Source organism: Trachinotus anak, unplaced genomic scaffold, assembly GCF_046630095.1.
Source record: "Trachinotus anak isolate AG129_WGS33_773 ecotype Australia unplaced genomic scaffold, CSIRO_AGI_Tana_v1 ptg000007l, whole genome shotgun sequence".
In the NCBI taxonomy this organism is placed as follows: domain Eukaryota; kingdom Metazoa; phylum Chordata; class Actinopteri; order Carangiformes; family Carangidae; genus Trachinotus; species Trachinotus anak.
This window is the reverse complement of record NW_027273858.1, coordinates 25933332-25958892: the sequence shown is the minus strand read 5'-3', so window position 1 is coordinate 25958892 and position 25561 is coordinate 25933332. Positions and strand designations below refer to the sequence as shown.

The window sequence follows — 25561 nt, the reverse complement described above, 5'->3', positions numbered from 1 at the left end:
CTGCTTTGCTGTATTCCTGTCTCAGCCAGTACAGCCTGTCCAAACTCATCTGATCTGAATACTGCAGCAGGGCTACTCACTTAATCCTATAAAAGAATCCATATAGCACAAATTAGGCATACTTCACCCTTACCCTACACTGGTTACCTGTATGTTTAGAATTGATTTTAAATTAGATTTTTTTGGGGGGGGTTTGCCTGAATGCAGACGACACTTTTTTAGAATTGGATTCTCTTTTTCTAACAGTTTTATGTTTTTACTCTATGTTTTAGTAGAATTTTGTTTTAATCTCACTTTCAATCATTTTATTTCTGCATTATTTCTACTTTCTACTATTTCTACTACTATTTAACATTGTTTGGTAATTCTTCTTTTTTCTTTTTTAACTTTGTAAAGCCTGTTTTTGTGCGAAATAAAGTTATTATGAAATGAACTTGATTTGCAGCATGTGCTGTACTGTACTGAGGACCTAAGACAGAAGTGTCAAATCACAGTGGATAAACGTTGATCCTGGCACAGAATCAAGCCCATATTTCTCCCAGTGCAGAGACAGCTGCATACAGCAGGTTTCCTCCAGGTGAAGAACATGCAGAGACACAGAGAACAGCGGCCGGAATGTGCCACCTCTGGAATCTGAGGGTGAACACAAACAGTTTCCATCTGAAAAAATATGAAAAAGTATTTTCTCAGCAAATAAATCTTATTTAGTCAATAAAAGCAGCTATAATCAAAGTTTTTACGAGAATGTGAAACGTGCCTCCGAGAGTGGAGAACTTACAGGGAATTATCAGCTGATCTGCAGCTAAGTTTCAGCTCATTGTTTATCTGTCTGGACATAATTTTACTGTCTGATTCACTCTGACTGCTCTCATGGCGTCTTTTTTGGCCACAGCAGGCAGCTGCAGGCTGCAGCTGCAGACTGACACATTTAGAGAGCAGATGGTGAACACAGTGAAGCATTTGGTAGCTAAAGAATCAGTGGATGTGGTAGAGACCAAAAACTGAGGTAAAAGAGAAGGAATACTGGATTTAGATACATCAGGTGACACAAACATCACTCCACATGAATAATCCCGTTGCTCTAAAACTGCTAGATGCAGAAATAAACAACTGTTTGATAACAATTCCATAAATCACAAGTCACAGGTCAGAATGGTTTCAGAAGCTGTTCAACCATCCAACAAGACCCTCTAATGAAGGATACCGGCCACTGCATGGAAGAGGTGCCTCCTTTTTATTTAACCCTTTCCCTGAGCACACAACAAGACAAAACACAAAGGTGAAACAGGAACTTATACTACAACACATCTGTAGGAATGGTTTTAAGTGGTTCACAAGTCGATTTACAGTACATAGTGTGAGTGAGTGTGAGTTTTGTTACCTTACATATCTGTCTGAACTGCAGACATTAGAAATGTGAGCGCCACGGTGTCAGAGTGTGGGTGTGTTGTTTCCTCTGAAGGTCAATAAAGTTGAACCTGAACTCATTTGACATGGTACTGACTCTAATAGGTGCTGACGCTGCAGCCACACTGAACATGCCCTCAGAGATAGGCTGATGTTATGACTTGCCCTGCATTCTCCTTGAATGTCATGTAGCCAAAGGCCAAGTGCCAGAAAAACGCAGAGCAGAGGGCTTTTTTCCACAGGAAACTGTGCACAACCTTTTTTTTATCACTGTTACTGGTAACACACACTAACACCATGCAACAACAACAAGAAGGATGTGAGATATATGGCATAATCCAGATTGTAATTAAGCCATTAGTCTACATTTACCATCAGACAGCTTCCTTCCTTAAAAATCACACTGCACCGCTAATGGGCTGATTCTCTTTCTTATCTTATCTTTTGTTTTTTTTTAATCATGTATTTTTAGTATCAACAACAGTAATCTCTTCCTTTTAAATTCCTTTTAGATGTGTGTGTCTTGTCAAATTGATGAATGCATGTTGCAGTGAGCTCGCCCTAAAAAAAAATATGATAGTGTGATAGTGGTATTTGCAAAGATAAATGTTCACACAGTGTTTGAGAGAACAGCACTGTGCACTGTGATGCTACTCAAGTAAATATTTCATTAAAACAAAATAAGATTTTTGAGGATGATGCTGCATCAATACTTGAATTTAAAGACATCATGCTATGTTGTCTGAAATTCTTTCTTTTTTTCCCTCAAACATAAAAACACAATATATGCAAACACAAATTGGTCCAGTCAAATATATTGCTTGGCCCTTCTGTCATAAATCAAAAAGACTTCTGTTGTTATTTTGATTTGTGTGTGTGTGTGTGTGTGTGTGTTACCTCTAATGATTAATTTATGATTAAAATCCATTCAATAGGAGGAATCATGGAGAACAAGAAACTGTTGAATTTACAGTTGATGATTCTTAAGCTCTGTGAAAGTATGAAGCTGGGTCATGTCAATGTTTTGCCAAACTGAAACCAGGATAAAACAACCCACCCTGAACTGACACGTTTCCATCAGACAAAAATAATGCCTTTTCGTATGAAATTTAAATTCAGCATCGACATTTGGATCTCAGTTTTTATCCCTCTTAATATGTAGCTTTGAACATGGCCAGACTGATCTATTAAGGGTCAAAATATGTATCATGTAGACATGTGGCACCTCTGCAAGACAGGGCCACAAATACAGCCTCTGTTCTTTAAGCTCAATCTTGTTAAATTGGTGAATCTCTGTGTGTATCATTGTATGAATATGGTGCCGTAACAGTAGCAGTAGTAGCAGTGGTGCTGTAGCATGTCCCAATATTACATGATTTCCATATTTTTGTTCATATTACTGGCGCCTTTTACAGGTGAATAACTCAGCGTTGCGCAGAACCGGAGCTGAGAATCACGACAGCATCAGAGTACGGCAGTGGCTAAAGAGGAAGGAAAGCGGCACATGGGTTTTACGACAATGAATTGCGTTTTACGGTGAAACATGGCGCTGCACAGATGAGCTCGGTGAAGGAGTGAGACATTAAGGTGAAGACTGTCGGTGTCCTCTCTCTTCGCGTCCGGACTCAGCTCTGTCCCCCTCCAGCTCCCCGCCGCGCTCAGTCACAGGTGCAGAGGAGCAGCCGAGGCTCCGGGAGGCGGCATGGCGGCGCAGGGAGGCGCCCCGTTCCTGGAGAAGGTCAGGAAGCTGCTCGGCAGACAGGACGGGAAACCGGTGCTGAAACCCAACAGGACCCTGGCTCTGAGAGACGCTGTAGCCAACCGCAAGCTCAAGAAAGGAGGTAGGAACGAAGAGAGGAGCAGGCCGGTGTCCTTGGGGCTCTCCGCTTGTTCTCAGCCACACTGTTGACAGCAGACACACACACACACACACACACACACACACACACACACACACACTGTCCAGCAAACACGGTAACACGACCCGGCCAGACCAACACACAGTGTGAGACTTCGTGGCAGAGCGACTACAGCTGCATCCTGGTGTGTAGACATGGTTTATTGGTTTATTATTTACTGTAGTTAAAGTAACCAGGAGGGAATGTTTCTGTTGTGGTTGACCCAGTGAATGGACTCCTGCTAATCCCTGAATCAGTGCTGGTTTTCTGTATTTACCCTCCTGATGTAATGAACAGGGCGTCTGTAGGGAGTTAAAGAGCTTTCACCTAGGTTTCCTCAGAACAAGTCTTAGATTTAATGTACAAAACACTTGAGTGTTTCCACCATCTGGACTTAGACTGTGACTTTAGTTGTAAAATGTTTCTATGTGATTTTAGAACTAACTGTCTGGAAAATCTCCAGCACTGTTTCTCCAGACATCTCACCTTACATTAATGGGTTACATTTTAAATTCAATTCAATTCTCAAATTTAATTCAGGTAAGGTCCAGACCTTACTTTGTTATATCAAAGGAATTTTAAATCGAAAGCAACTGGACTTGGTTATTTGTCTAGGAAGACTGGACTGGACCAGAAAGAACTGATGAAGCCTCTTGGATGAGAGGTGAAACGTCTTCCTAGACAAATAACCAAGTCCAGTTGCTTTAGATTTAAAACTCCTTTGAGACATTATGACCTGGACAAATGAGAATATTCACAGGCTAACTTTGTTATAGAGAAAAACCCAACAGTTCCCACAAAGAGCAGCGCTTGGCAACAGGGGGGAGGAAAAACTCCCTTTTAACAGGAAGAAACCTCCAACAGAACCGGGCTCAGGGTGGGGGGGTCTGCCTCGACTGGTTGGATTTAGGAGGAGAAAAAAGCGGGGGGTGGGGGGAGGAGAGAGAGACAGAATAGAATAGGTAATGGTGTTATCAATAATGATGACAGATAACAGTGGTTAATAGTAATGATGAGTAGTGGTGGATCTGGATCCTGCTGCTCCAGAGGCAGAGAGACCTGCAGAATGAGGAGAGAGAGAGAGAGAGAGAAAGAGAGAGAGAGAGAGAGAGAGAAGAAGCACAAACTACGGGAGAGAAAAGAAATACAAAGTTTTAGTTTTTATAGTTGGTTAACCTATCCATTGGTTTTCTGCTGCACACCAGCTCATGTTTATCCCGGGCAATAAAGACAGAAAAGTACATTTATTGAGTGAATAATTCTTGGGCTGATGGACTGGTTTATTGATATCGTTCATACTTTGGTATTCAGTATCAAATAGTTTTCTTTGACGTGTGTATTCCCTCTGGTGTGGACAGAGGAACATGACGTAAGGGTTGTTAAGTTGCCTTGATTGGCTCTGATATCAGATCCTGGGATATCCCTGCAAACATCTGGTCTGAAGAAGGTCAGAGGCGCAGGGCACAAAGCCCCCCTTGAATCTCCAAGACCCATGATACAATCTAATCTCACAGTGGCCTCACTACAGTGGTATATTAGTTTCACAGGATCAGGCCCAGTGGGGATTTGGTGTCCATCCCTGAATGTGCTTCTATTTGTTTGGCAGTTTAAACAAAGGAATGAGCTGGGGTGGATTTCATGTGCACAGCCAATAGAGAGCTTGTATAAGATGGGCAGTGATAAACAGGATTTGCCCATTTCCTGGTTTCAGCTGCCCTGCACTACAACAACTTTTCATTTCCTCTGACTGGAGCTGTGTAGAGCCAGTGACCCTCTAACAGGAGGGGGCAGACAGTGATGAGTTTTATTTGGGTGTGGTTTAGTATCACATGGATTAAATTTTCTTTTGATGACATATAAAGCTGAACAGTTGGAGAAGATGAGCTGTTCTGACCCATATTATCATTTTGATATTGATTATGTTCTTTGGTATTAAATGAGAAACAGCGGTTCCAAGCAGTAACACACATTAGGGCTGAATGATATGACTTCAAATCAATATCATGAGTGTTTCAATCTTTTACCTCAATTATGGTTAAAGACCCAATCAGGAGGCGAGGCAGGTGTCTCTGTTTCTGCAGGATAACCTCCCCGACTTTTCAAATTAAAGCAGAGCCAGCAGTGGAGAAGAGGAGAAAAAAATCTCTGCTCTGTTGTTGAGGATTCAAACCTGTTAAAAAAAATGAAGTAAACTTGTTTTTCTATGGAAGAAAATTAACAGTTAGTTAACATTTGAGATTAGGTTGAGATGCTGCTGATTGTGAACGTCCTCAGTCACATTGGATTAAAGAGTAAACATGAAGCTTTCTCTCCACAGAGGCCACGTGTGTCACAGAGATGTCCGTCCTGATGGCCTGTTGGAAGCAGAACAACTTTGTGGACGATCTGTGCTCTAATGAGATGAAGGCCTTCTACAGCTGCATCGAGAAGGCTCGGGTACGTTCACATTGGCCCTAAAGTGGCGTGAAAAACTTTTTCCTCCAATGGACACTGGGAAATAACAGGTTCACAGGAAGCATCCCTTCATGAGTTCACTAAATCATCCCTGATGTTTGCAAATAGAAATAATCAAGTCACATCAGATCTCTATGCTAAACATCCGTTTGTGTTTGTGTGTGTGTGTGTGTGTGTGTGTGTGTGTGTGTGTGTGTGTATGTGTGTGTGTGTGTGTGTGTGTGTGTGTGTGTGTGTGTGTGTGTGTGTGTGTGTGTGTGTGTGTGTGTGTGTGTGTATGTGTGTGTGTGTGTGTGTGTGTGTACATACAGTGCAGCAGACTGTGTAGAGTGTCATTAGGCCAGTGAACATACAACAGAGTCCGGCTGTTTCCTGGGATGAGGCACATCCTCTCTCAGCTGTGTTACCATCTCCACGTAAAGTAACATATCTGGAGCTGAAACTTTTTATAATCTATTAATCAGTGCATAATTTTCTTAATTAATTATTAATTACTTATATCTATAACATCAGACCACAATTGAAAATACTCATCATAGCCTCCCTGATCCCAAGGGGACCTCAGTAAACAGCTCGTTTTGTCCGACCAACAATCCAATAGTGTTAAAACAAGGAAAAGCAGCTAATCTTCATATTTCAGGACTTTAACATTTACTTTTAGAGGCACCAGCATCTCTAAATGAAAACATAGCACAGAATCTTTGAATTCTTTTGAGGCTGTTGAAATGATGCTATCTGACTACATTATCAAATCTACTTATTATTACTTTCAAACCTCTTGTTGAACCTATCTCTGTTTAGTCTTCAGTTACTGCCATTAATGGCCAACTAACAAAACCCAAAGAAAAACACTTTCAGTTGTTATTGATTAATCAGTTATCTATCAGTCTGTGGGTGCTGTTCACAGCAGAATGTCAGTGATGTTTGTCCAGAACCAGAGTGTCAGCGTATTGAAAAGCCAGTCACTGAAAAACTAATGGTAAAGTACAGTGTAGAGGGGACTGTGAAACTGAAGAACCTACTGAAGTTTCATACATTTCATACTGAAATTCATTCAGTCACTTTGATTCCTTCCTCTAGGTTAATTAGCAATCAATAATTTCATGTCCAGTGTAAATGAAGCTGCAGGAGAAATTTGTTTGACTTTAGATTTTATGTGATCAGTATATTTTTATTTCTTTGGATATCACTAATCTTCTTAACATGAAAAAAAGAAGCTTTTAACAGAAGCACATGCTGTAGATTGTTGTACTGTCAGATACTGTGTTTGTCGTAGTCCTGAGATAAAAGTCCACGTTAGTTTTATTCATATTTAGTCAACTTCACATTTTTTCATTTTTAGTAAGTTTTTACTCGACTTAATCTCTGAACATTTTAGTCTCGTTTTAGTCAAAGAAAGACACACATTGTAGACTAGTTATAGTCGAGACCAGATGCAACAACATTAGCAAATCCAAAACCTTGCAGTCTTATAAATCCTCAGCCCAGTGCAGGCGTAGCAGAGCTGAGCTGAGCTGCTGTGGATTAATGTGTCAGTACTTCTGCTGACTCATCAGGCTCGGAGCTGTTTCCTTGGTCGAATAAAAACCACTGACTGCCCTCACTGCTGTGTTTCCAACAGCGTACTGAGCTCTCTAAAAACCTGTCTCCTACTCATTACTCCATGTTTTACCATGTTTTCTGGTCGGCAGGTTTCTCTGATTGTTACCACGGAAACCGTTGTGAAGCTAGTTGTGAGTTAGTATGTCCTCAACACTGACACATGTGACACATGGAGACTGTCTCTGCCTGTCCCCTCAGCAGTCATGTTTGCTAACCTGATGTTCAGAGTGTCTGAGTGGTGGAGCACACTGCGACTGTGCTGCCAGAGCGCAGACGCCTCCTGGTTGTACTTTGATAAATGCAAAGGTCACTAAAAAGCTCTGGTAACAGGTCATCTTCGTCTTTAACAGGCTTCGATGAAGAGTAAATCTGATCAGAGCAGCATCCAGGGAGGACGTCTGCACCCAAAACAAGCCACAGTCCTGCTGAAGAGATACCCCAACCTGCGCACTGAGGTGTAGGAAGCCCACTCTTCAATGCGTTTGTTGTATGGACTCAATGTGACCGTTGGACTGAGTCGTGGAACTGGGTTTCTTCACATTTACGTGTTGGCAGATGTGTGAATATGTCTGTTTGACAGAACAATCACATACCATATACCTTTATTAGATAAATAAAGCAAAGAGCAAATCTGATTTGAACATGCGCGCACACACACACACACACACACACACACGCACACACACACACACACACACGCACGCACACACACACCCCTCACATCACTCCTTCAGTATGTAGCTTCAGGTTTCCTAAAGTTATTCAGTTATTTCATTATTTCATATTCATTTCCCGTTGCTCAGTTTTCTGCTGCAGTCTTTGTATTCACAACACCCTGTTTTATGGTTTGAAGTATAATGTGACTTTCTCCTCATGTCCTGAATTGAAAATGACACCATCTTGTCTCAACCCAATTTAGCAGAGTGGTCTCATTCAGTGCAGAGATGTTATTAGTGTCTGTGATGGAATTATTCTTCTTGGGTTTCATGGCTCCTGGCCGGGAACTTACCATTATCACTGAACACTGAGATGACTCATCACTCCAGTGGAAGCTGAGATGGTGGTTAACATCAGCCTATCAGACAGACCGGGTTACATAGGTCACCAATAAGCTTGGTGTGCTTGATGCGGAACTTCCTGAGCGGATTTGAACAGTTTTGATCTGTGATCATTCATCAGTTTCTTTCTCTGATTATGTCCCAGGTCCATACTATACATTAATTAGAAGCTGTTCAGAGTGTGTAGTCTGTTCACACTCTAAAGTGACAAAATTCCATAAACTCAAAAAGTGATTATGACTAATGGAAAACTGCAGGTTTTGGAGTGTGCTGTTGATTCAGAAAAATCTTGGAAAATGATTAAATACATGAAAAAACATGTTTTTTCACTTTTTGAATTGACTTTATAATTCCAGAGTTTGACTGATGTAAGAATGTCTGTACGTGTTGTGGCCATTTTAAAATAAAATCACACAATTCTGTTTGAAAGAATTGTTTGATAAATAGACACAATGGAGCATAGCATGTTATTGCTACATTACTCGTTTCTACCAAACATGTCCTACTGAAGGTTGTTGATTTATGAATCTTTGCTGACCCCAGGTCACTACAGTGGTCCAGATGGGTCAACACAATGCAGAAGCCACAACACAGATGCAAAAGCTACAACTCAAATACAAAAAGCAACAGGAATGCAGGCCAGCTGGGAGTCAAACCAGAGACTCACTGCTCAGGAAATGGCATGCACTCTGCACCACTCAGCTCAAGTTAGCCACACAAGCTTAAGCTAAGTTAGCTTCAAGTTAATCACACTATTTTTTACTAGAAAAAGTGTTTGAAGCTGTTTGAGAAGAAAGTGAAACATTACCATAAAGACAACTGATTGATGTCATAAGTGAACATGTCTGTCAATGTATTTATATATTCATATGTATGTAGTCTTGTCATACTTTTTCATTTTCACATTTATTGTTATAGTAATAGTACATACGGACCACTGCTCGCTTCCACTGTGACCTAACTTCTGTTGTGGCTTAATTTGCATTTGTGGCTTCTGCTTTTTGCTGACCTGCCTTGGCCTCTGTAGTCACGGTCTGTACAGTGCATCAGTCTGAGAACGGTTTTGTTAAAGGTATGTGTCATAATATGACATTATTTTGCTGATGGGAAACTCTAACATCTGAGACCTTCAGTTCACATCAAGGCTCAAGCTTCATGTCTGTTTACTGTTCATCTTCAGGGTTTGACCTTGACCCTTTAATACAATGTCCATGTTATCTTGGCAGTCAGAGTTTTTCTCCTCTCGCTCTTGGAGTTTCCAACAATGAAAATCTGGTGAATATGTTGAAAGAAAGAGTAACACAGGATGACCACTACTCAGTTAAGTGCTACGACAAGTCATTTATATTAAAGTCCTACATAACATCCAATCATCTAACAAAATATGTTGCTTTGATATATATGAAACTAACCAATAGTAAATAAAATGGTCAGCATCAGCTCCACCTCAACCAGTAGCAACTGGTCAAGATACGATTGTTTATTGTCATTTTACAAAAAAAACAAACAATGAGATTCAGGTGCACTCCAGTACCAGATACAAATATAAAAAAAGGATAATAAATAGATAAGATAAGTATAAGTAAATGTTTCCATTCCATTCATTCAATTTGTACCATACACTCATACACACATTGCAAAATTTGCAAAATGTGCTCACCAACTATAACGTAACGTAACGTAACGTAACATAATTAGAGGTGCCTTTCAAGGCACTCAAGCCTTACAACAGACAGTTGGAGAAAGATACAGCAACAGACAGTAATCCAACAAAATAAATATAATTGTACAAAATAAATATGATAGTAGAATGATATCGCTAAAGTCAAACAGAATAGGCATGTTTGAAGAGGTGTGTTTTGAGGTGGGAGGATATTACAGATGTCTTGTAGGAGTGAGCTCCAGAGGTGAGGGCTGAGGGCTCTAAACTCTGAGGGTGGTCAAAGGGGCAGGGGGCACAGTGAGATTAATAGAAGAGGAAGATCTAAGAGTAGCTGACAGGAGTGATATGTTCTACAGAAGGGGTTCTGGTAATGATATGATCTGCAGGAGTTTGTGAGAAAGACCAGAGAGGTGAAGTGAAAACTTTTAAGATGCAATTAGCATTTTAGTCAGAGAATTTTTTTAAAATAAAGAGCAGCTTTAAGTCAATCACAATCCTCCTCGTATCTCTCAAGATGTTGAAGCATCAGCATCAAGTTTTCTTCTCCTCTCTCTGACATCTCACCCCACTGCTCATGGGGCCCAGCGACCTTTAATTCATTTCACCTGTTTCTTTTGAGGCACACAGTCACAGCTTCCCCCCATTATGTGCCCACCCTTATCATAAACTCTTGATATATCTAGGTCAAGCATTCTAATTTTCATTTACTCTTGCTTAGCCTCTGGCACTGCCTTGCATGTTTTAAACAAGCCTTTGCTCTAAAACCATAACCTCCATGCTAAATGTTTATTGGCCAATGGTATTCTGAATCTCAATGAGATTCTTGATCCATTTCATCCAGGGTTCACAGCCCTTCACAGCACACAACAGGGTGACAAACAGGGTCTCTCTCTGTTGACTCATCCTGGTTTTATCAGATCCTGGTGCTGCCTTCAACACTTTGGATCATGACATCCTTTTAGTCAGTGGATTACTATTAAGGGTACAGCACTAAACTGATTTAAATCCTCTTAGACATTTTCATAGACTAGGTCAGTTTTCCTCTGCTTCTGCCCCGTCACCTACAGGGTCCACCTTGGGGCCAGTTCTGTGCTGCTACACTCCCTCTGGAAAACATCATAAGAAAGCTTAACATCTGTCACAGCTGTACCTCACACTAAAATCTAGGGATTCAAGGACATTTAAGGCTTGATGGCAAATAGTTTCCTCCAGCTAAGGAGTTGGTCCACACACTGTTAAACTCCCAATAAAACAAGATAATCCTTCTACATGAGAGTAAAAGGAGAGCACAGACCTTTCGTCCACAGTTTATAGCAGCAGCTCAGGTGGTAAAAAGGAAGAACAATAAATAATAGTTTGAGACAAAAAACCCCCCAAAAACATTTAAATTACTAAACAGGTTCACACAATAACACAAAATTCACAGACTGTACTATAGACTAGGTCACTTTCTCATACTCACCTTTTCTGTCCTCAGTAGACAGAGCAATAAATAATGGTTAGTGAGACAGACAAATAATCTTTGACTTGTTAATTAATGGATATTATATGAATAAACAGGCATGTAACTAGTATACACATTATCATATATTACTGTAATTACATCAATCAGCCATAACATTATGACCATCTCCCTAACATTGAGTGGGTCTATTTTTTGCTGCCAAAACAGCTCTGACCCACGAGCCATGGAATCCTCCTGTGGTATCTAGCACCGAGCAATCAGCAGCAGATCCTTTAAGTCCTGTAATGCCTCCGTGGATCAAACTTGTTTTTCCAGCACATCCCACAGATGCTCGATTGGATTGAGATCTGGAGAGTTCAGAATCCAAGTCAACACCTTGAACTTCTTGTTGTGTTCCTTAAACCGTTCCTGAACCATTTTTGCAGTGTGGCAGGGGCATTATCCTGCTGAAAGAGGCCACTGCTATCAGGGAATACTGTTTCCATGAAGGTGTACTTGGTCAGCAACAGTGTTTAGGACGGTGGTATGTGTCAAAGTAACATCCACATGAATGGCAGGGCCCAAGGTTTCCCAGCAGAGCTCTTTCCAAACCATCACACTGCCTCTGCTGGCTTGCCCTCTTCCCATAGTGCATCCTGGTGCCACATCTTCCCCAGGTAAGCAATGCACACACACGTGGCCATCCACATGATGTAAAAGAAAATGTGATTCATCAGACCAGCTCACCTTCTTCCATTGCTTCGTGGTCCAGTTCTGATGCTCACGTGCCCGTTGTAGGCGCTTTTGGTGGTGGACACCAGTCAGCATGGGCACCCGGACTGGTCTGCAGCTATGCAGCCCCATACGCAACAAACTGTGATGCACTGTGTGTTCTGACACCTTTCTCTCAGAACCAGCATTAACTTTTTCAGCAATTTGAGCTACAGTAGCTCTTCTACTGGATTGGACAACAGGGGCCAGGCTTCGCTCCCCACCCCTGACCCTGTCGCCAGTTCACCGGTTTTCCTTCCTTGGACCGCTTTTGTTAGGTCCTGACCTCTGCAGACCGGGAACATCCCACAAGAGCTGCAGCCCAGTCAGAGATGTTCTGACCCAGTCGTCTAGCCATCACAATTTGGCCCTTGTCAAAGTCGCTCAAATCCTTAAACTCGCCCATTTTTTCTGCTTCCGATACATCAACTTCAAGAACAAAATGTTCACGCATAATATATCCCACCCACTGCTAGGTGCCATTGTAACTAGATAATCAATGTTATTCACTTCACCTGTCAATGCTCATAATGTTATGGCTGATCAGTGTATATTTTAGTCCATTATACCAGTAAAACCAACAATATCTACCACCCTCTCCATAACATCTTTGCAGGCCAGAGAAATAGCTACAGCAGCAGCCAAGGACTCATCTCACTGCCCTACAGGACTGAGAGGTTCAGGAAATCCCATGTGGCAACCTCCGATAAAATGAAGCCAACACGGAGGTGACTGGCTCCAAAAGCTAATCAACCCCCATAGACTCCCATGTTAAAATACCCAACTTTACAGCAGAAATAAACATGTTTACAGCCTGGTACAAAAAACAGTCTTGGTACCTAATTTCCCCCTTCACGACAACTGTACAAGGGGTGAATTTTTATCTAACTCATCAGTTTAAATTTTATTAAAGCTTATAGTTCTGCATAATTGAGGGTGTGACCATCCACACATGTTTAGTTTTACTGTTGTGACAAACATCAGGAGGAAAATTGAAACTCCTCTGGATCAGAGTATTTATGACAGACAAAGCAAGTTGGGGCCTGTTTTAACTCATTCATCACTACATCTTAATTCTTGACTTGACTCAGACACTTAACCCTATAATGCCAAATGCATAAAATTTGATACAAGCATTTCTGAAACCTATTGTATCACCTTATGGTAAAAACTTCACTCAAAACCCTCTTGTATCCAATCTGATACTTGTCTTCCAACCCCTGGTGGATCCCTTTATCACTACAACAATTCAAACACAGTACATGGGACAATCCAGGTTGGCCACCTTCAGATAGTTCCCAACTCACTGGATCAAGGTAAAGAAAATTGCGATTTTTACGATTTTCCAGTGACATTTTCTTTGAAATTTTTAGTAATATTCTAACATGAAAACTTAATCTGTTGAAGCAAGTTATAATTACAGAATTTTTTGCATTTTAGTATGTAGTAAAATCGTGTATAAAATTTGGAAAAACCTATATGCAAATAATTTTTTTTTTTTTTTCAAAATTTGTGAAAGGGCCAAATAAAGGTTCCAGATTCAAGAAATCAGAATTTTCTGTCCATTATTTCTGGGGTCAGGCATTACAGGGTTAATCAGCAGCTTCGTTTGTTTTCTCATTCACAGACATTCATATTTAGGAGGCAAGTTGTCATGGCTGCCCAAAGCTAAAGACAGGCGTACACCAGTCTAACCTGTGGGCACAGTGCTGAGGTGCAGAAATTCAGAGAAAACTTTTTGTCTCATTCTGGTTCAAAATTTGAATTGAACAATGAGTTGAAGTACGTTGAGACAAACAGCCACGGAGGAAGTATAGCAGTAAATCATTTATTAAAATATAGGCCATGGTCCAAAATTCTTCATTAGTAAAAGGAGCAGTGCAGCCTAAAACGGAGCTGGACAAAACAGTTGTAACTAGTCTGTCCCCCAGGTCATTAAATGACATAACGCCTAGAGAGAAGTTTCTCCTTTGCACTATACAGACTTTACATTATTGCTATCAATTCTTAAAACTTGATTTCACCCCCTTACACAAAGCCTTTCTTTGAATTAATCAAAAAGGGTTTCCATCCCTGATAAATAACTCTCATATGCATTTCAAAATGAAACTCTAATTATATTGCACATATTCCAGATAGACCAACATATTAATAAAGGTACAACTATAATATGAGAACACAAAGCAGCAGAGAGGGTAAATGTTAGAGACCATTTCCGTGTGTAAAAATACAGACTTGTGCATAACCCACAATGTGAACTGTTTATTATAAATTTTGTAAATTCCGACTGATAATTACACTTAATGTCACTTTTTGTATTGAAGACGTGTGTGGACAGTTGAGAGGTCTTGAACCAGAAGTGCATCCATCAGTGTGCTAACTTAACAACGGCCATCTAATTAAATCATGCATCAATAACAACAGAGCTTCTCCAAAATAACATAGCAAAATAGCATTTCAATAAAGCTGGGCATCTTAATAAATCAGGCATCAATAACAGTCGATCAATGGACTCTTTCAGACCATATAACTCTTTTATTCACTTACAACACTGATCTGTTGCTGTGTTTTTGGGAGTTTGTCTGGTAATTAGTTCACAAATGTGATAAACCTTTAATTTAAAGGTCATTGGAAACATTTAAAGCTAAACTTCAACGATCCCAACAAGTAAACTGGACTCTTCAGACAGAGTTCTGGTTTGTTCCTTAGTCTCCATGGTCACAGCAAAAAAATATTTTTTGGCATTTTTCTAAAAAAGGCCCAGTTGTCATCTCTTTTCCCGAATTTTTGACACAAATTCTGTGAATTTGGTAGAATAACAGTATTTCCAAGTCAATACACAATTGTTAACACATTCCACACCTGTCCCAGGAAGCTGAGCACATTAGTTCTTAGTGTCCAATAAAAGTTTTACACCAAGAAAACACTGAGTATCAATCAAAACTGTGTTTCCCCAAGAGGGAAACTGACATTCTGTCATTGTTTTACATTTAGGGAGATTAATTCATTTATTTGGCATAAAATTAGAAGATGTCTCACCTGCAAAGGACATGATGCACCGTCTGAGTCGGGTCAGCAGGTGCTCCCCCATGGGAGGACCATCCAAAACCATTTTTTTCAGCAGGTTTCTTTTCAGCGTGGCCGTGGGCACAACTGTAACATCACAGTCTTACGCACCAGGAGAGCTGGACAGAGAACAGTCAGACTTCAGCAGAAAGGTCCAACACAGTTCCTTCATCTTTTCTTTTCCCCACAGAATCCATGAGGCGTGGCAGCAGTCTACGTGAACAGGCTGATCGTGCTTTCACGTCCGTTTTATCAATGAAAATAGAGCACAAAAAGAAAAAAACTCTTCGGAGCAGAAGCTTCATTCCAGCACAGCATCACATTACAGGTCGCTTTAGTTTCCACACAGGTAATCACAGTTAGCATTGTGCTGCCTTACCAGAGCTGCAAGTCAGTTAGCGTTAGCATGCTTGCTGTTAGCTGAAATGCTAACAGTTTTCCAGCTAACAGAAAAGGGGCAATTACTGGTCCTTACTTTTGAAGTACATTTATATGCTAATATTACACTTTCTCTCAAATATGATTTTGAATTTGTCCCATGCCCATATATGATCAAGCAGGGGCCGTTTCATTCACAAAAAATATATTTCAACACAAGAGTCTCATTAACACTTTTTGGACCATTGTGATTTTTTCATAAGAGCTTGGCATCACTTCCCCACTGATTCCAGTCTTTGTGCTAAACCAGGCTAAACTATATTTAGTGGATACGAATAGCAAACATAAAATTCATGTCACTGCTCTCATCTGACTGGAGATGACAAGAAGCACGTTTAAAGTTGGACTGTTCCTTTGATGTCAGACTTTTTTATTGACCTGCCTCCCTTTTTAATTCTCTCTGTTGTTTCTGGCAGAAATATTGACATTGTGCTAATGATGTAAGTGTGGATTTGGCTTCATGTTTTGTCTGAGGCACAGGAAGGATTTTGGGCTATGTTTGCACCCACCATTGTCAGAATGTGGAGCTTTTGCTGTGCCCCCATTTATCTGCCCGTCATTACAGAGAAGCATTTCCCCACCCTGCTTATCACTTCCTCCCAAATGTCTAGACCGCAGAGGAAACTCCATCACAGCCTGCAGCAATCACTCATTCACTCTGATGTCTTCAGCTTCGTCATTTCTTCGTACCACACTGAACAGGTTTTGATTTCTTGTAATACATGTAGAGAAGGTGATTAGACCGATGTTCACATCTCATTAAACGTTCATATCCACTCTAGCAGCCCTGACAACAAAATATCAGGACAGAATCTGACAGGCAGCTTTGCTGTTTTCCGATCTTTACCACTGACGCCCCACAGCATGCACGCACCACAGGAGCAGTTTATAGTATACATCTCAGACACCAGGAGTGGAAAAGGGAGGGGATGGGTGGATCTAGAGTTGCTGATATTGAGGAAGTGATTGTAGGTGGTGGGTTTAATGAATGAATGAATAAATGTAACTCTGAGTGCAGTGTCACCAGGAAACAGCAATTCTAGCTTATGTGTAGTGATTCTGCTGGTGATGCTCTGTAGACAGTGATGATGTGATGTGATGAAGCTACCATCTACTAATTATTACCCCCATGTGAAGAGTAAACTGTCACTGTAATACGTTAGATTACAGAAGCTCCTTGTGCTGAAATGCTGTCAATGACACGTCTAATCCCTCAACGTTTTAACCAAGGCAGATCAGTCACCTTCAAACACAAATGACCAGATGAAAGGTCCTGAGAAAACCTGTTCTGTTTTTCAGTTTTGGTTATTTCCCCTGACAGATTTCTTTATTTGTGCTGGGTTTTTTGTGTGTGTGTGTTTGTTTTTACACTAAAGAACTTTTGTAAGGACTGGATAACTAAGGTAAATGGTTAATAAATACTGATTGCAGGTCTGTGACAGGATGCACACTTTCAAACTATTCTTCCTGCACTGAACTTTGGCACTGGACATAAGTCATTATGTGCAGAATTGTCCAACGTGATTGTAATTTTTAGGGACTCTGAGTTGAGTAAATCCTCCTCCATCTGTTTCTCTAGGGCTCCTGTTAGCTATTGATCTTCTTCACAGCTGTGAGAGAAACATGCAGTCTTATATTGTGGGGAGAGGTGTTGAATGTAGCCTACAGACACTGTCTGATTCTCTCTGTGTCCCTTTCTGCCATTCAATCAGTCTTACACATGGATTTATCAGTCATGGGGAGAATTGTTCAGCCTATGAAAACAGTTTCTGAGGCTCTGGAGGAAACTTACTTAGATTGTGTCACTTCAGTAATCTCCCCTTGGGCTTGAAGTCTTACAAGTTTGTAACAGAAAGCCTGCATTACAAACTGGAGATGAGGGTATTTAGGAGGCAGGGAGGTTGTAATGACATGCTATTGAGTTGCATTATGGGGAATATAGGATCCAGTGTTTTGAAGCTTGACTTTCAGGGACTAAAAGTCAGGATATGTTGTCCACTGACGCTTTGATTTTGATCATTTTTCTGTCATGGCTGACAAATGTTCATCCTTACATAAGAGAGGACATAGGTCTAAACTGGGCAACTGCACACATGAAATGCGACCCCACTACTGGTGAAGACAAATACAGACACAAATCCTAAGAATACAACACCACTGGTCTATTGTTGGTTATGTTGTAAACACGTCAGCGCTGCAGACATTTCCTCCATATATTGACCTGTAGAGCTGCTCCAGACAGACATTAATACCCACAGTAATGATACTACACCCAAATCCACATCTACTCAGTGTTGACACGGCACTAAGATAGAATCTCTCACTCTTGTTGTTCAGTAGCAGTTTATTTGATTTACCCTTCAAACTGTTCAGTAAACAAGAAATGAAGCTAATCACTGGCTGCCTTTGAAAACCATCTCAGGGCCCAGAGGTGCTCTCTGTTATTGTTGGGCCCCTGTAGAGGCCTTGTTGGGATTTAGTCACAGAAAATTCTCAGCTGTTTCAGCGGGATCTGTGAAAATATCTGGCAAGCATCTGAGGGCTGTTCCCCAGGAGGCACTCTGAAAAGTTCTGATAATACAATCAAGATCAAGCTTTATGGTCATCTGTGTTTGTGAGTGATTTCCAGAGAAAACAACCAGTCTGACCTATTGAAGTGCAGCCAGTCTTATTATCTGGAGAGAAATCATGGCACTGCACTGCTTATCTCCATCTGATCCCCAGTCTTTGGTCAGTATGATGAGATGTTTGTTCGGGGTGATTATATATATCTTTTTTTATTAATTAATAATTCAACAGTAAACCTACCACAAGCCACATCCTCCAAACTGATCCCAGTGAAGTGACCATTATAACCACAAGAAAGGACTGGCCTTATTGCAGTAGTTTTAAGCAGGTGTACCTAATAAACTGGACTGTACATCTGTTGTCAGATTCATGAGGAGCCGATTGGCTGAGCTCTTTTTTTTTTTTTACAGTGTTTGAAATGTTGATCCTGGGGAGGAATCATGTCTGTTCAATTCAAAAGTCATGAGTCACTGGTGATAAAGTCAAGTTGAGAGTTGTTGCTGTAGTTGTAACAGTGGGAACAGGCTCGGTGTGTGTTACTGTTCTTCACTGGTTTACACCGGAGTCACACCTTGAACTTTTCCTCTGCTGCTCCTCATGCGGCCTTCAGGGACTCAGGGCTGCTCTGCGCTCCGCCGCGCAGCCGCGTGGGACCTCTCCAGACAGACTGTCAGAGGAGCACAGATGAATTATTCCCACGGGCCCTCGTGTCACTGATCAAGCCTGAGGGCTTCACAGCTCTGAGTTAAAAGAGAAGCAGCTTTGAAACGTGAAGCGGTGCCTCCGCGTGGGTGTGCGTGTGCGTGTGCGCGTGCGCGTGATCAGATTGAGGTCCCATGTTGTGGGTGCTGTCTGTTTACAGTCACGTTATGGGACAAAAAGGAGCTCCCCATAACCAGAGATGGACAGAGTACTCGACCCCAGTACTTGAGTAAGAGTACAAATACTACCGGTCAAAATTTACTCCGTTACAAGTAAAAGTAGCTCAGTCTAAATGTTACTCGAGTAAGAGTAAAAAAGTACATGCTTTTAAATTTACTTTAAGTAAAAGTAAGAGTAAGAGTAAGAGTAAACTTCTTATTTTTCACATCAATGAATTACTATAATTTTTTCTAAATGAATTTAAGGACCTTTTAAGTCTTGTTTCTGAGAATTAACTCTTTGAAACTACCTGCACTGATGTGCCTGCTTTTAGAACCACAGTGTTTTATAAAGCCTGCAGAAACACCTATAAGAACAAATACAATGAATGGGATCATAAGAGGACAGCAGATGTTGCAGATGCAGTGTTTATTAACAATCATTAAAACTGTAACCAAATGAACCTGCACCGTCCAACTAACTCTCTATCATTTAGCTAAGTTGGGAACTGGAACCCCCTCAAAGACCAATGTTGTCCCCAGACCACTGGTTGAGAACCACTGCTTTACAAAAAACTACATCTCTGCTTTCAATAACTCAATGTTGAAGTCACTTGACTTTCCAGGAAGGACATGTACCAGTACAATATAGGAGCACAACAAACTCTGTCTCCCCATGTCTGTCTTGTCTGTCTCCGTGCCATTCTCCCAATGTCTGTCTCCCCATGTCTGTCTTGTCTCCCCATGTCCCGATATTATTATCCGCTTTTACGTAGATCCCAGTGGAGAGCGTGCACTGTGATAGGTTTCATTCTTTGACAAACACAGCTTGTGTCCAATAGTATTTTAGAATTTAAAAAAAAAAAAAAAAAAAAAAAGAGCAGACCTGAAAGTAACGAGTACTTTTCAGCCTTCCTAGAAATTTACTCAAGTAAAAGTAAAAATATTTGTCTTGGAAATGTATTCAAGTAAGAGTAATAAGTACCAAAGAAATCTAATACTCAAGTAAAGTACAAATCCTCTGGATATGTACTTAAGTACAGTACTCAAGTAAATTTACTCCGTTACTGTCCACCACTGATCATAACATGAGTCAGTGCGTGACGTGGAGACATATTTCTAGGTTAGGTTTAGGTTTAGGTTTAGGTTTAGGTTTGGATAAGTTGTAGTAAGAGTTCGGGTTAAAGTAAGTCTCCTAGAAATGAATGTAAGTCTATGTAACGTCCCCTTAAGCCATGGAGATACGAGTGTGTGTGTGTGTGTGAGTGAGAGAGAGAGAGAGAGAGAGAGAGAGAGAGAGAGAGAGAGAGAGAGTTATGTCCCCTCCTCGACAACAGCGCGTCATTTTTAGCTCCGCCGCCGGCCGGGTGTGTGGAGCGGGTTCAGCAGGGACCACGGCCGGAGCCGGTGTCTGTGAGTGCGGGTCTTACCGCCCGGGGAGGAGAGGCTTGCAGGGAGCCGGTGGCGGCGGTGAAGGTGTGTGTGGAGGGTGTGGAGGAGATGGTTTCTTCAGCAGGATGGACCGGAGGAAAGTCGTGCCCGGGTTCGTCCCCCGCTGCCTGTTACTGGTCCTGTGTGTCTGTGCAGAGGTAAGCGGGCTGCTCGCCCTGGAGCTGATGTTAACAGTGTGGCACTTAGCCCGGGCCAGGCTTTGTCACGGAGGAGTGTCACGGAGGATTTCGTGCGCCCATCCGACTTAGCGCCACGGTCCCAGTGAAGTGGAGAACTGCATCTTCTGGCTCTGTCATTTCCTAATCCCTCTGTACAGGAAAACCTGCTGCTCACTGGAAGACTAGACCTCTGACTCTTGGTTTGCTTTTACTTTAAAAGTTATCAATTATCAATTTTCCCTATAGGCTATAATCACTAGACTATTCCCGTCCAGGAACCTTGAGAAAGAAAATCTGCAAACACCCGGTGGCCATTCAACACATGTACTGACACATAGATCCTCACCAGATGGTTGAATAGATAAATATAACAATGCTGATGACTGATCACCTGTGGGAACCGCAGGCTGGTGCTTACCTTTCTCTCCATGTCTCCTTGCTCAAGATTTTTATCAATAAATAGAAACATAAACTGGTGCTGTGGTCAGTTTCCAAGCAGGATTTTCACCTGACAGTTTTCTGTTATTCTTCCTACCCTGAGTCATCCACATTTTACTGCCAAGCAACCTGCGCTGTGCATAAACACACTGACTACAACATTTCAGAATCAGATATTTAACTGAAGGTGTTGTTGCACCAGATGAGCTGGACTCTAGTCGGCTCCTAATTAGGAGAAACAATAGTTTTATAATAGAACATAGGAAAGAAAATTAATGTAAAGAGGGGGGCTGTCAGCTTTAAGGTGTTCACATCTCCACTGGGTGAACAGTGCAGGACATGTCCCTCATCTGATGCATTGTCCTGAAGTGTCAGACGACAGTGAAAAGACTGTAACTACTGCACTCAGCAGCCAGTGTGCTTTTAAACAGCCTCGAGGTCAATGGATTCAAGCTGAGAGTCAGCTCTTTAAGATCACTGTTTCACTGGTGCAAGGTGCTGGAGTTTAGAGAAAACATAACGAAAGCCAAACACTACAGTCTGACTTATTCATTCATTCTTTCATTGGTGTTTGGTCTGTTTGCCTCATACTATCAGCAGGTCAAAGTCTACACACTTTTATTTATATCACATCACTGCAGATAAGTGTGCAAGTGACACACCACAGTTGAACGGCCCTCTCAGGGAAGAGCTTGTTTGGGAGGGAATTAATCTGACTTTACAAACACACCCAAACACCAATTGAATCCAATGAAATCATGCACAAGAAATGACCCTGACATGGTAAACCTAAACTCAGAGAACAGAAAGTAGGTTACCTAAATATCGACTATAAGAGGTGACCACAAGACTTCAATTTTCTAGTTTGGGGGCCCTCTGGTGGCCCTGTGGCCCCAAGCAGCTTCTCAGTTGGATTATGTCCCAGGTGGCCAAACTATTCCTCCATCATCCTTAATAACCTGCCGCTCTATTGAAGACTACTTACGACAGCTCCTGTATGACATACTATGTCCTGGATTCATGAATTATTTTAATCTGAAATCATATTCATGTCCGTGCAGCCTGTGGCTGCCTGATGAAATACATGAGCCCTGCAACTGAGAGAGTCCTGATCAACCCAAAGTTTCATTTTGGTCATGATTTTTATTTCATTTCTTCATTCCTGTCAGATTTAATTTGATACTAAACCTCAATCACACAAAAGGCTGCAGATGTGTTGATTTCAGGGCTTGTTCAGGTCAGACCTGAAGACACAAAGCAACAAAATCAGAGCAGCAAAAAAAAGATCTCTGTGGAGAAAACTCCACACATACTGCAGGCTTGAAAGATGGCTCTGAAAAGTGTGTAGCTTGCTCCTGTGTATGGAATCTGTCAGCTGTAGTCAGCTTGGTTTCACTACAGCAAAACATGTCTCAAAATATTATAACATCTACAGATAGTTTCAAACAGCTCCTGCAGCATAACCAGCCTCTCCACTGATCTGGGTGATCATTCGGTTCCTGAACGTCTCGAGATGAAAATAAACTCCACCACCTCCAGCTGTGTTTCATCTTCATCACGTGTCACAGTGAAGGTTCTGACTTCAGTGAGTGGAGGACAGGGGGCTCACTTCATTCTCAGTCATTATAACACTGAAACTGGCTCATGTAGTTTAGGAAAAGCTGACATCAGTTGTACACTTTGGTGATGTGAGGTCCAGGGTCTTCAGAGCATCAGGTGACAATTTGGTTAACGGCAGGAAAACAGTGTAAAAACTTTGCAGTATAATAAGTGTGTTTTGTTCGTTGCTTGCTCTCTTCTCTTCTTCTTCTCATGAATCCCAACATGACTTGTTCCATGTTGTATTTCCTTCGCAGGGCCCTGACGGTGGAGATTTGAATGCAGTGCAGGGTGCAGGTAAGGATCTTCTCAAAAAACTTTTTCCATGTGTGTGTCTGTTTTGGGGGAAAGTGAACATTTACTGAAATGTGTCGTCTCATGACTGGTGATAATGTGATTGGTTGGCAGCAAATCATGATGTGGGACTGAGGCTAACCTGTTGTTACAGGTTACAATTACTTCAGTTATGGTTTGGTCTAAAACTATGATTCCTTTTGGATGTCCCATCTCACCTGCAGCCACAAACATATGATTTACCCTCTGCACCAAATCCTTCAAAGCAGAGGTGACAAATAAGAAAAACTAATCGTATTGTGATTATTTTGACAGGTATTGTGATATGAGTCACAATTTTTCATTTTGTTTATACTGAAAGAAATATAAAAATGATGATGATGTGATTTTGGCTGGAGTCTGTACGAAACAAGTGTGTTCCTTCACATCTGGAGAATATGATTTTAGGCCAGGTTATTTTACTTTATTGAAAAATTGCAGCTCCTTAGATTTGGATATTGCACTTGCCCATATTATGGTTTAACTTTAAAGAATGGATTTGTTGGCTGTGGCTTTTGTTGAACAGTGAGCAGTGGTTGTAGTTGAAATCTTTCTGTATAATAATGATCAGATGTGTCAGCTGACACCTTTCAAGAGTCCAGGCTGTTATGATCAGTGGTTTCGGATCAGGGTCCAGGTTTACATTCTGTAAGATGTTGATGTTAGAAACTCAGATTAAACAGGATTAGTTTGTCATCGTTTCTGGCATTGTGTTGTATTACAGACAAGACATTTGTGCAAATGTACTTGTTTTTAAAAACCACATGGTGGTCAGTGTATAGTGGAATAAAAGTCACTATTTTTTCCCACACTTGAATGGTACTGACTCAGTTATAATCCAGCGTAACAGCCTGTCAGTGTTTGAAAATGTTGAAGAGTCTATAGATTATAATCAAGGTTCATTTTACATCTTGGTTTGTTCAGGCTTCAGTGGTGGTGTTATTTGACAGTCTATGTAAGGAGAGATTCTGACTGACACGGTTTGATCACTATATCATTGCTGTATCATGTCACTCATCATGACATCCTGCTATGATGAGTGCTGTTAGAGAAATTGGTTCCAGGCTGTTCGGTGGATCTGACTCAGTCATGTATTGACATCTCTCTGTACTACAGTAATTATCTGAAACCTCTTAAAAGTATTTGAGTCATGCTTCTTGTTTACATCTGTCAATAGTACATAACCGTTACGTGACACGGGCTGGGGATAAAGGTCTGAGGTCTGATGAGTGGAAAGCTGAGCTGTTTGGTCACAACACTACTGTTTGATGTGCAGCAAACACAACAGCATGAAGACAACGAGCCCAAACGCACAATCAGGGCCACACAGAAGTGATGGCTTTAAAACAACACTGTTCATTAGTCCACACCTCAGTTTCATCCAGAGTTTGTGTCAGGGCTTAAAAAGATCTTTGCAGACTATGTGCAGGCTGCACCACAGCTCCATAAAGACATGGAGCCCTGACCTCCACCTCCTCCAACACCTTTGGGATGAACGGGAACACCACCTGTGAACCAGGTCTCATCACCAACTTAAGGGGTTAAATCTAATGGATTCACTTATTCTTATTTCATATCTATAATTAGTTAAGGTCAGCTTGTAGAGATTTGTTCTCAGTTGACATGAAACTATGCATTAAGACAAACCTGTGAATGTAATAGTCACAGGTTGAGAGGTTTTGTGCATTCTCAGCCAGCCAGTCTGATCTAGTTTGCTGCCTGCAGTCTGGCCTTTATGCTTCTTCTGTCTGTCTCATCACCTCAGCTTCCTGCCATCTCCCCTCCAGTCACGGCATGTTTTTACCCACCCCACCCCCCAGCCCTCCACCCCACCACCACCACCACCACCAGCAGCAGCAGCAGCAGCAGCAGCCTGTGAATCCATATGTGCCTGTAACAGTTAAAGCGGTGGCGTTCCTGCAGAATACCCGACTGTCTTGCTTCATGGCTCATAGCAGTGAGGTTTCACCACTAATGGGAAAAGTTCTGCTGACTTTAGAGCTGTCAGAGCTGTCAGAGCTCTTAGAGTTGACCCTTGAGTATTTTATTCTTGGTGGCTGTGTCGGCAAGAACCTACATGTGCCACAGCTGAGTAACTGACTGTAGGAGTACATCAGGCTGGTTCTTGTGTGTGAACCAGTCACAGGAAGTAGTTTTATAGAGCAGTTTTACAGTTGGCAGTGCTTCTGGTTGCTATTAAGTGTCTTCCCTGTATTTCAGCTACATTGTCTTGTTAAACCACCATCTGCCCACCAGACAAACGTGTCATGTTTTACATGTAAACCATCTTCATGGAACTTGTTTCAACCTATTGCTCCAGTCTCATCACATGGGGAAGCATTTTGAAGCTGC

General features: G+C 41.4%; 2 protein-coding genes and 1 long non-coding RNA gene across 3 annotated transcripts in view; 2 read left to right on the top strand and 1 right to left on the bottom strand.

Moving 5' to 3' along the window:
- Positions 1 to 2920: 2920 nt before the first annotated feature.
- On the top strand, positions 2921 to 9876 carry chchd1 (coiled-coil-helix-coiled-coil-helix domain containing 1). Its single transcript, XM_071481638.1, has 3 exons — positions 2921 to 3248; positions 5623 to 5741; positions 7712 to 9876. Exons 1-3 carry the CDS (start codon positions 3110 to 3112, stop codon positions 7820 to 7822), a joined length of 369 nt encoding a protein of 122 aa, XP_071337739.1. The 5' UTR covers positions 2921 to 3109; the 3' UTR covers positions 7823 to 9876.
- A 1177-nt stretch (positions 9877 to 11053) lies between these two features.
- On the bottom strand, positions 11054 to 20789 carry LOC139623406 (uncharacterized). The gene is made up of 3 exons (XR_011691501.1): positions 20660 to 20789; positions 15337 to 19036; positions 11054 to 11188 (listed from the first exon to the last, which is right to left on the bottom strand). It is a non-coding gene; the product is annotated as an uncharacterized lncRNA (long non-coding RNA).
- The window catches only part of LOC139623403 (neurotrypsin), a 22613-nt gene continuing 17421 nt past the window's right edge, over positions 20370 to 25561 (top strand). Inside the window, exons 1-2 of the mRNA XM_071481637.1 lie at positions 20370 to 20818; positions 23134 to 23173. Coding sequence (XP_071337738.1) covers positions 20546 to 20818; positions 23134 to 23173 — 313 coding nt within the window. The 5' untranslated portion in view covers positions 20370 to 20545. The remainder of the gene's footprint in view (positions 20819 to 23133; positions 23174 to 25561) is intronic.

Bases quoted from the DNA above. Each gene is read 5' to 3' on its own strand.
- chchd1 (XM_071481638.1), top strand. From the start codon at position 3,110: ATGGCGGCGCAGGGAGGCGCCCCGTTCCTGGAGAAGGTCAGGAAGCTG. The intron at 3,249-5,622 runs GTAGGAACGAAG...TTCTCTCCACAG, and splicing joins CCGCAAGCTCAAGAAAGGAG to AGGCCACGTGTGTCACAGAG. The intron at 5,742-7,711 runs GTACGTTCACAT...CGTCTTTAACAG, and splicing joins GCTGCATCGAGAAGGCTCGG to GCTTCGATGAAGAGTAAATC.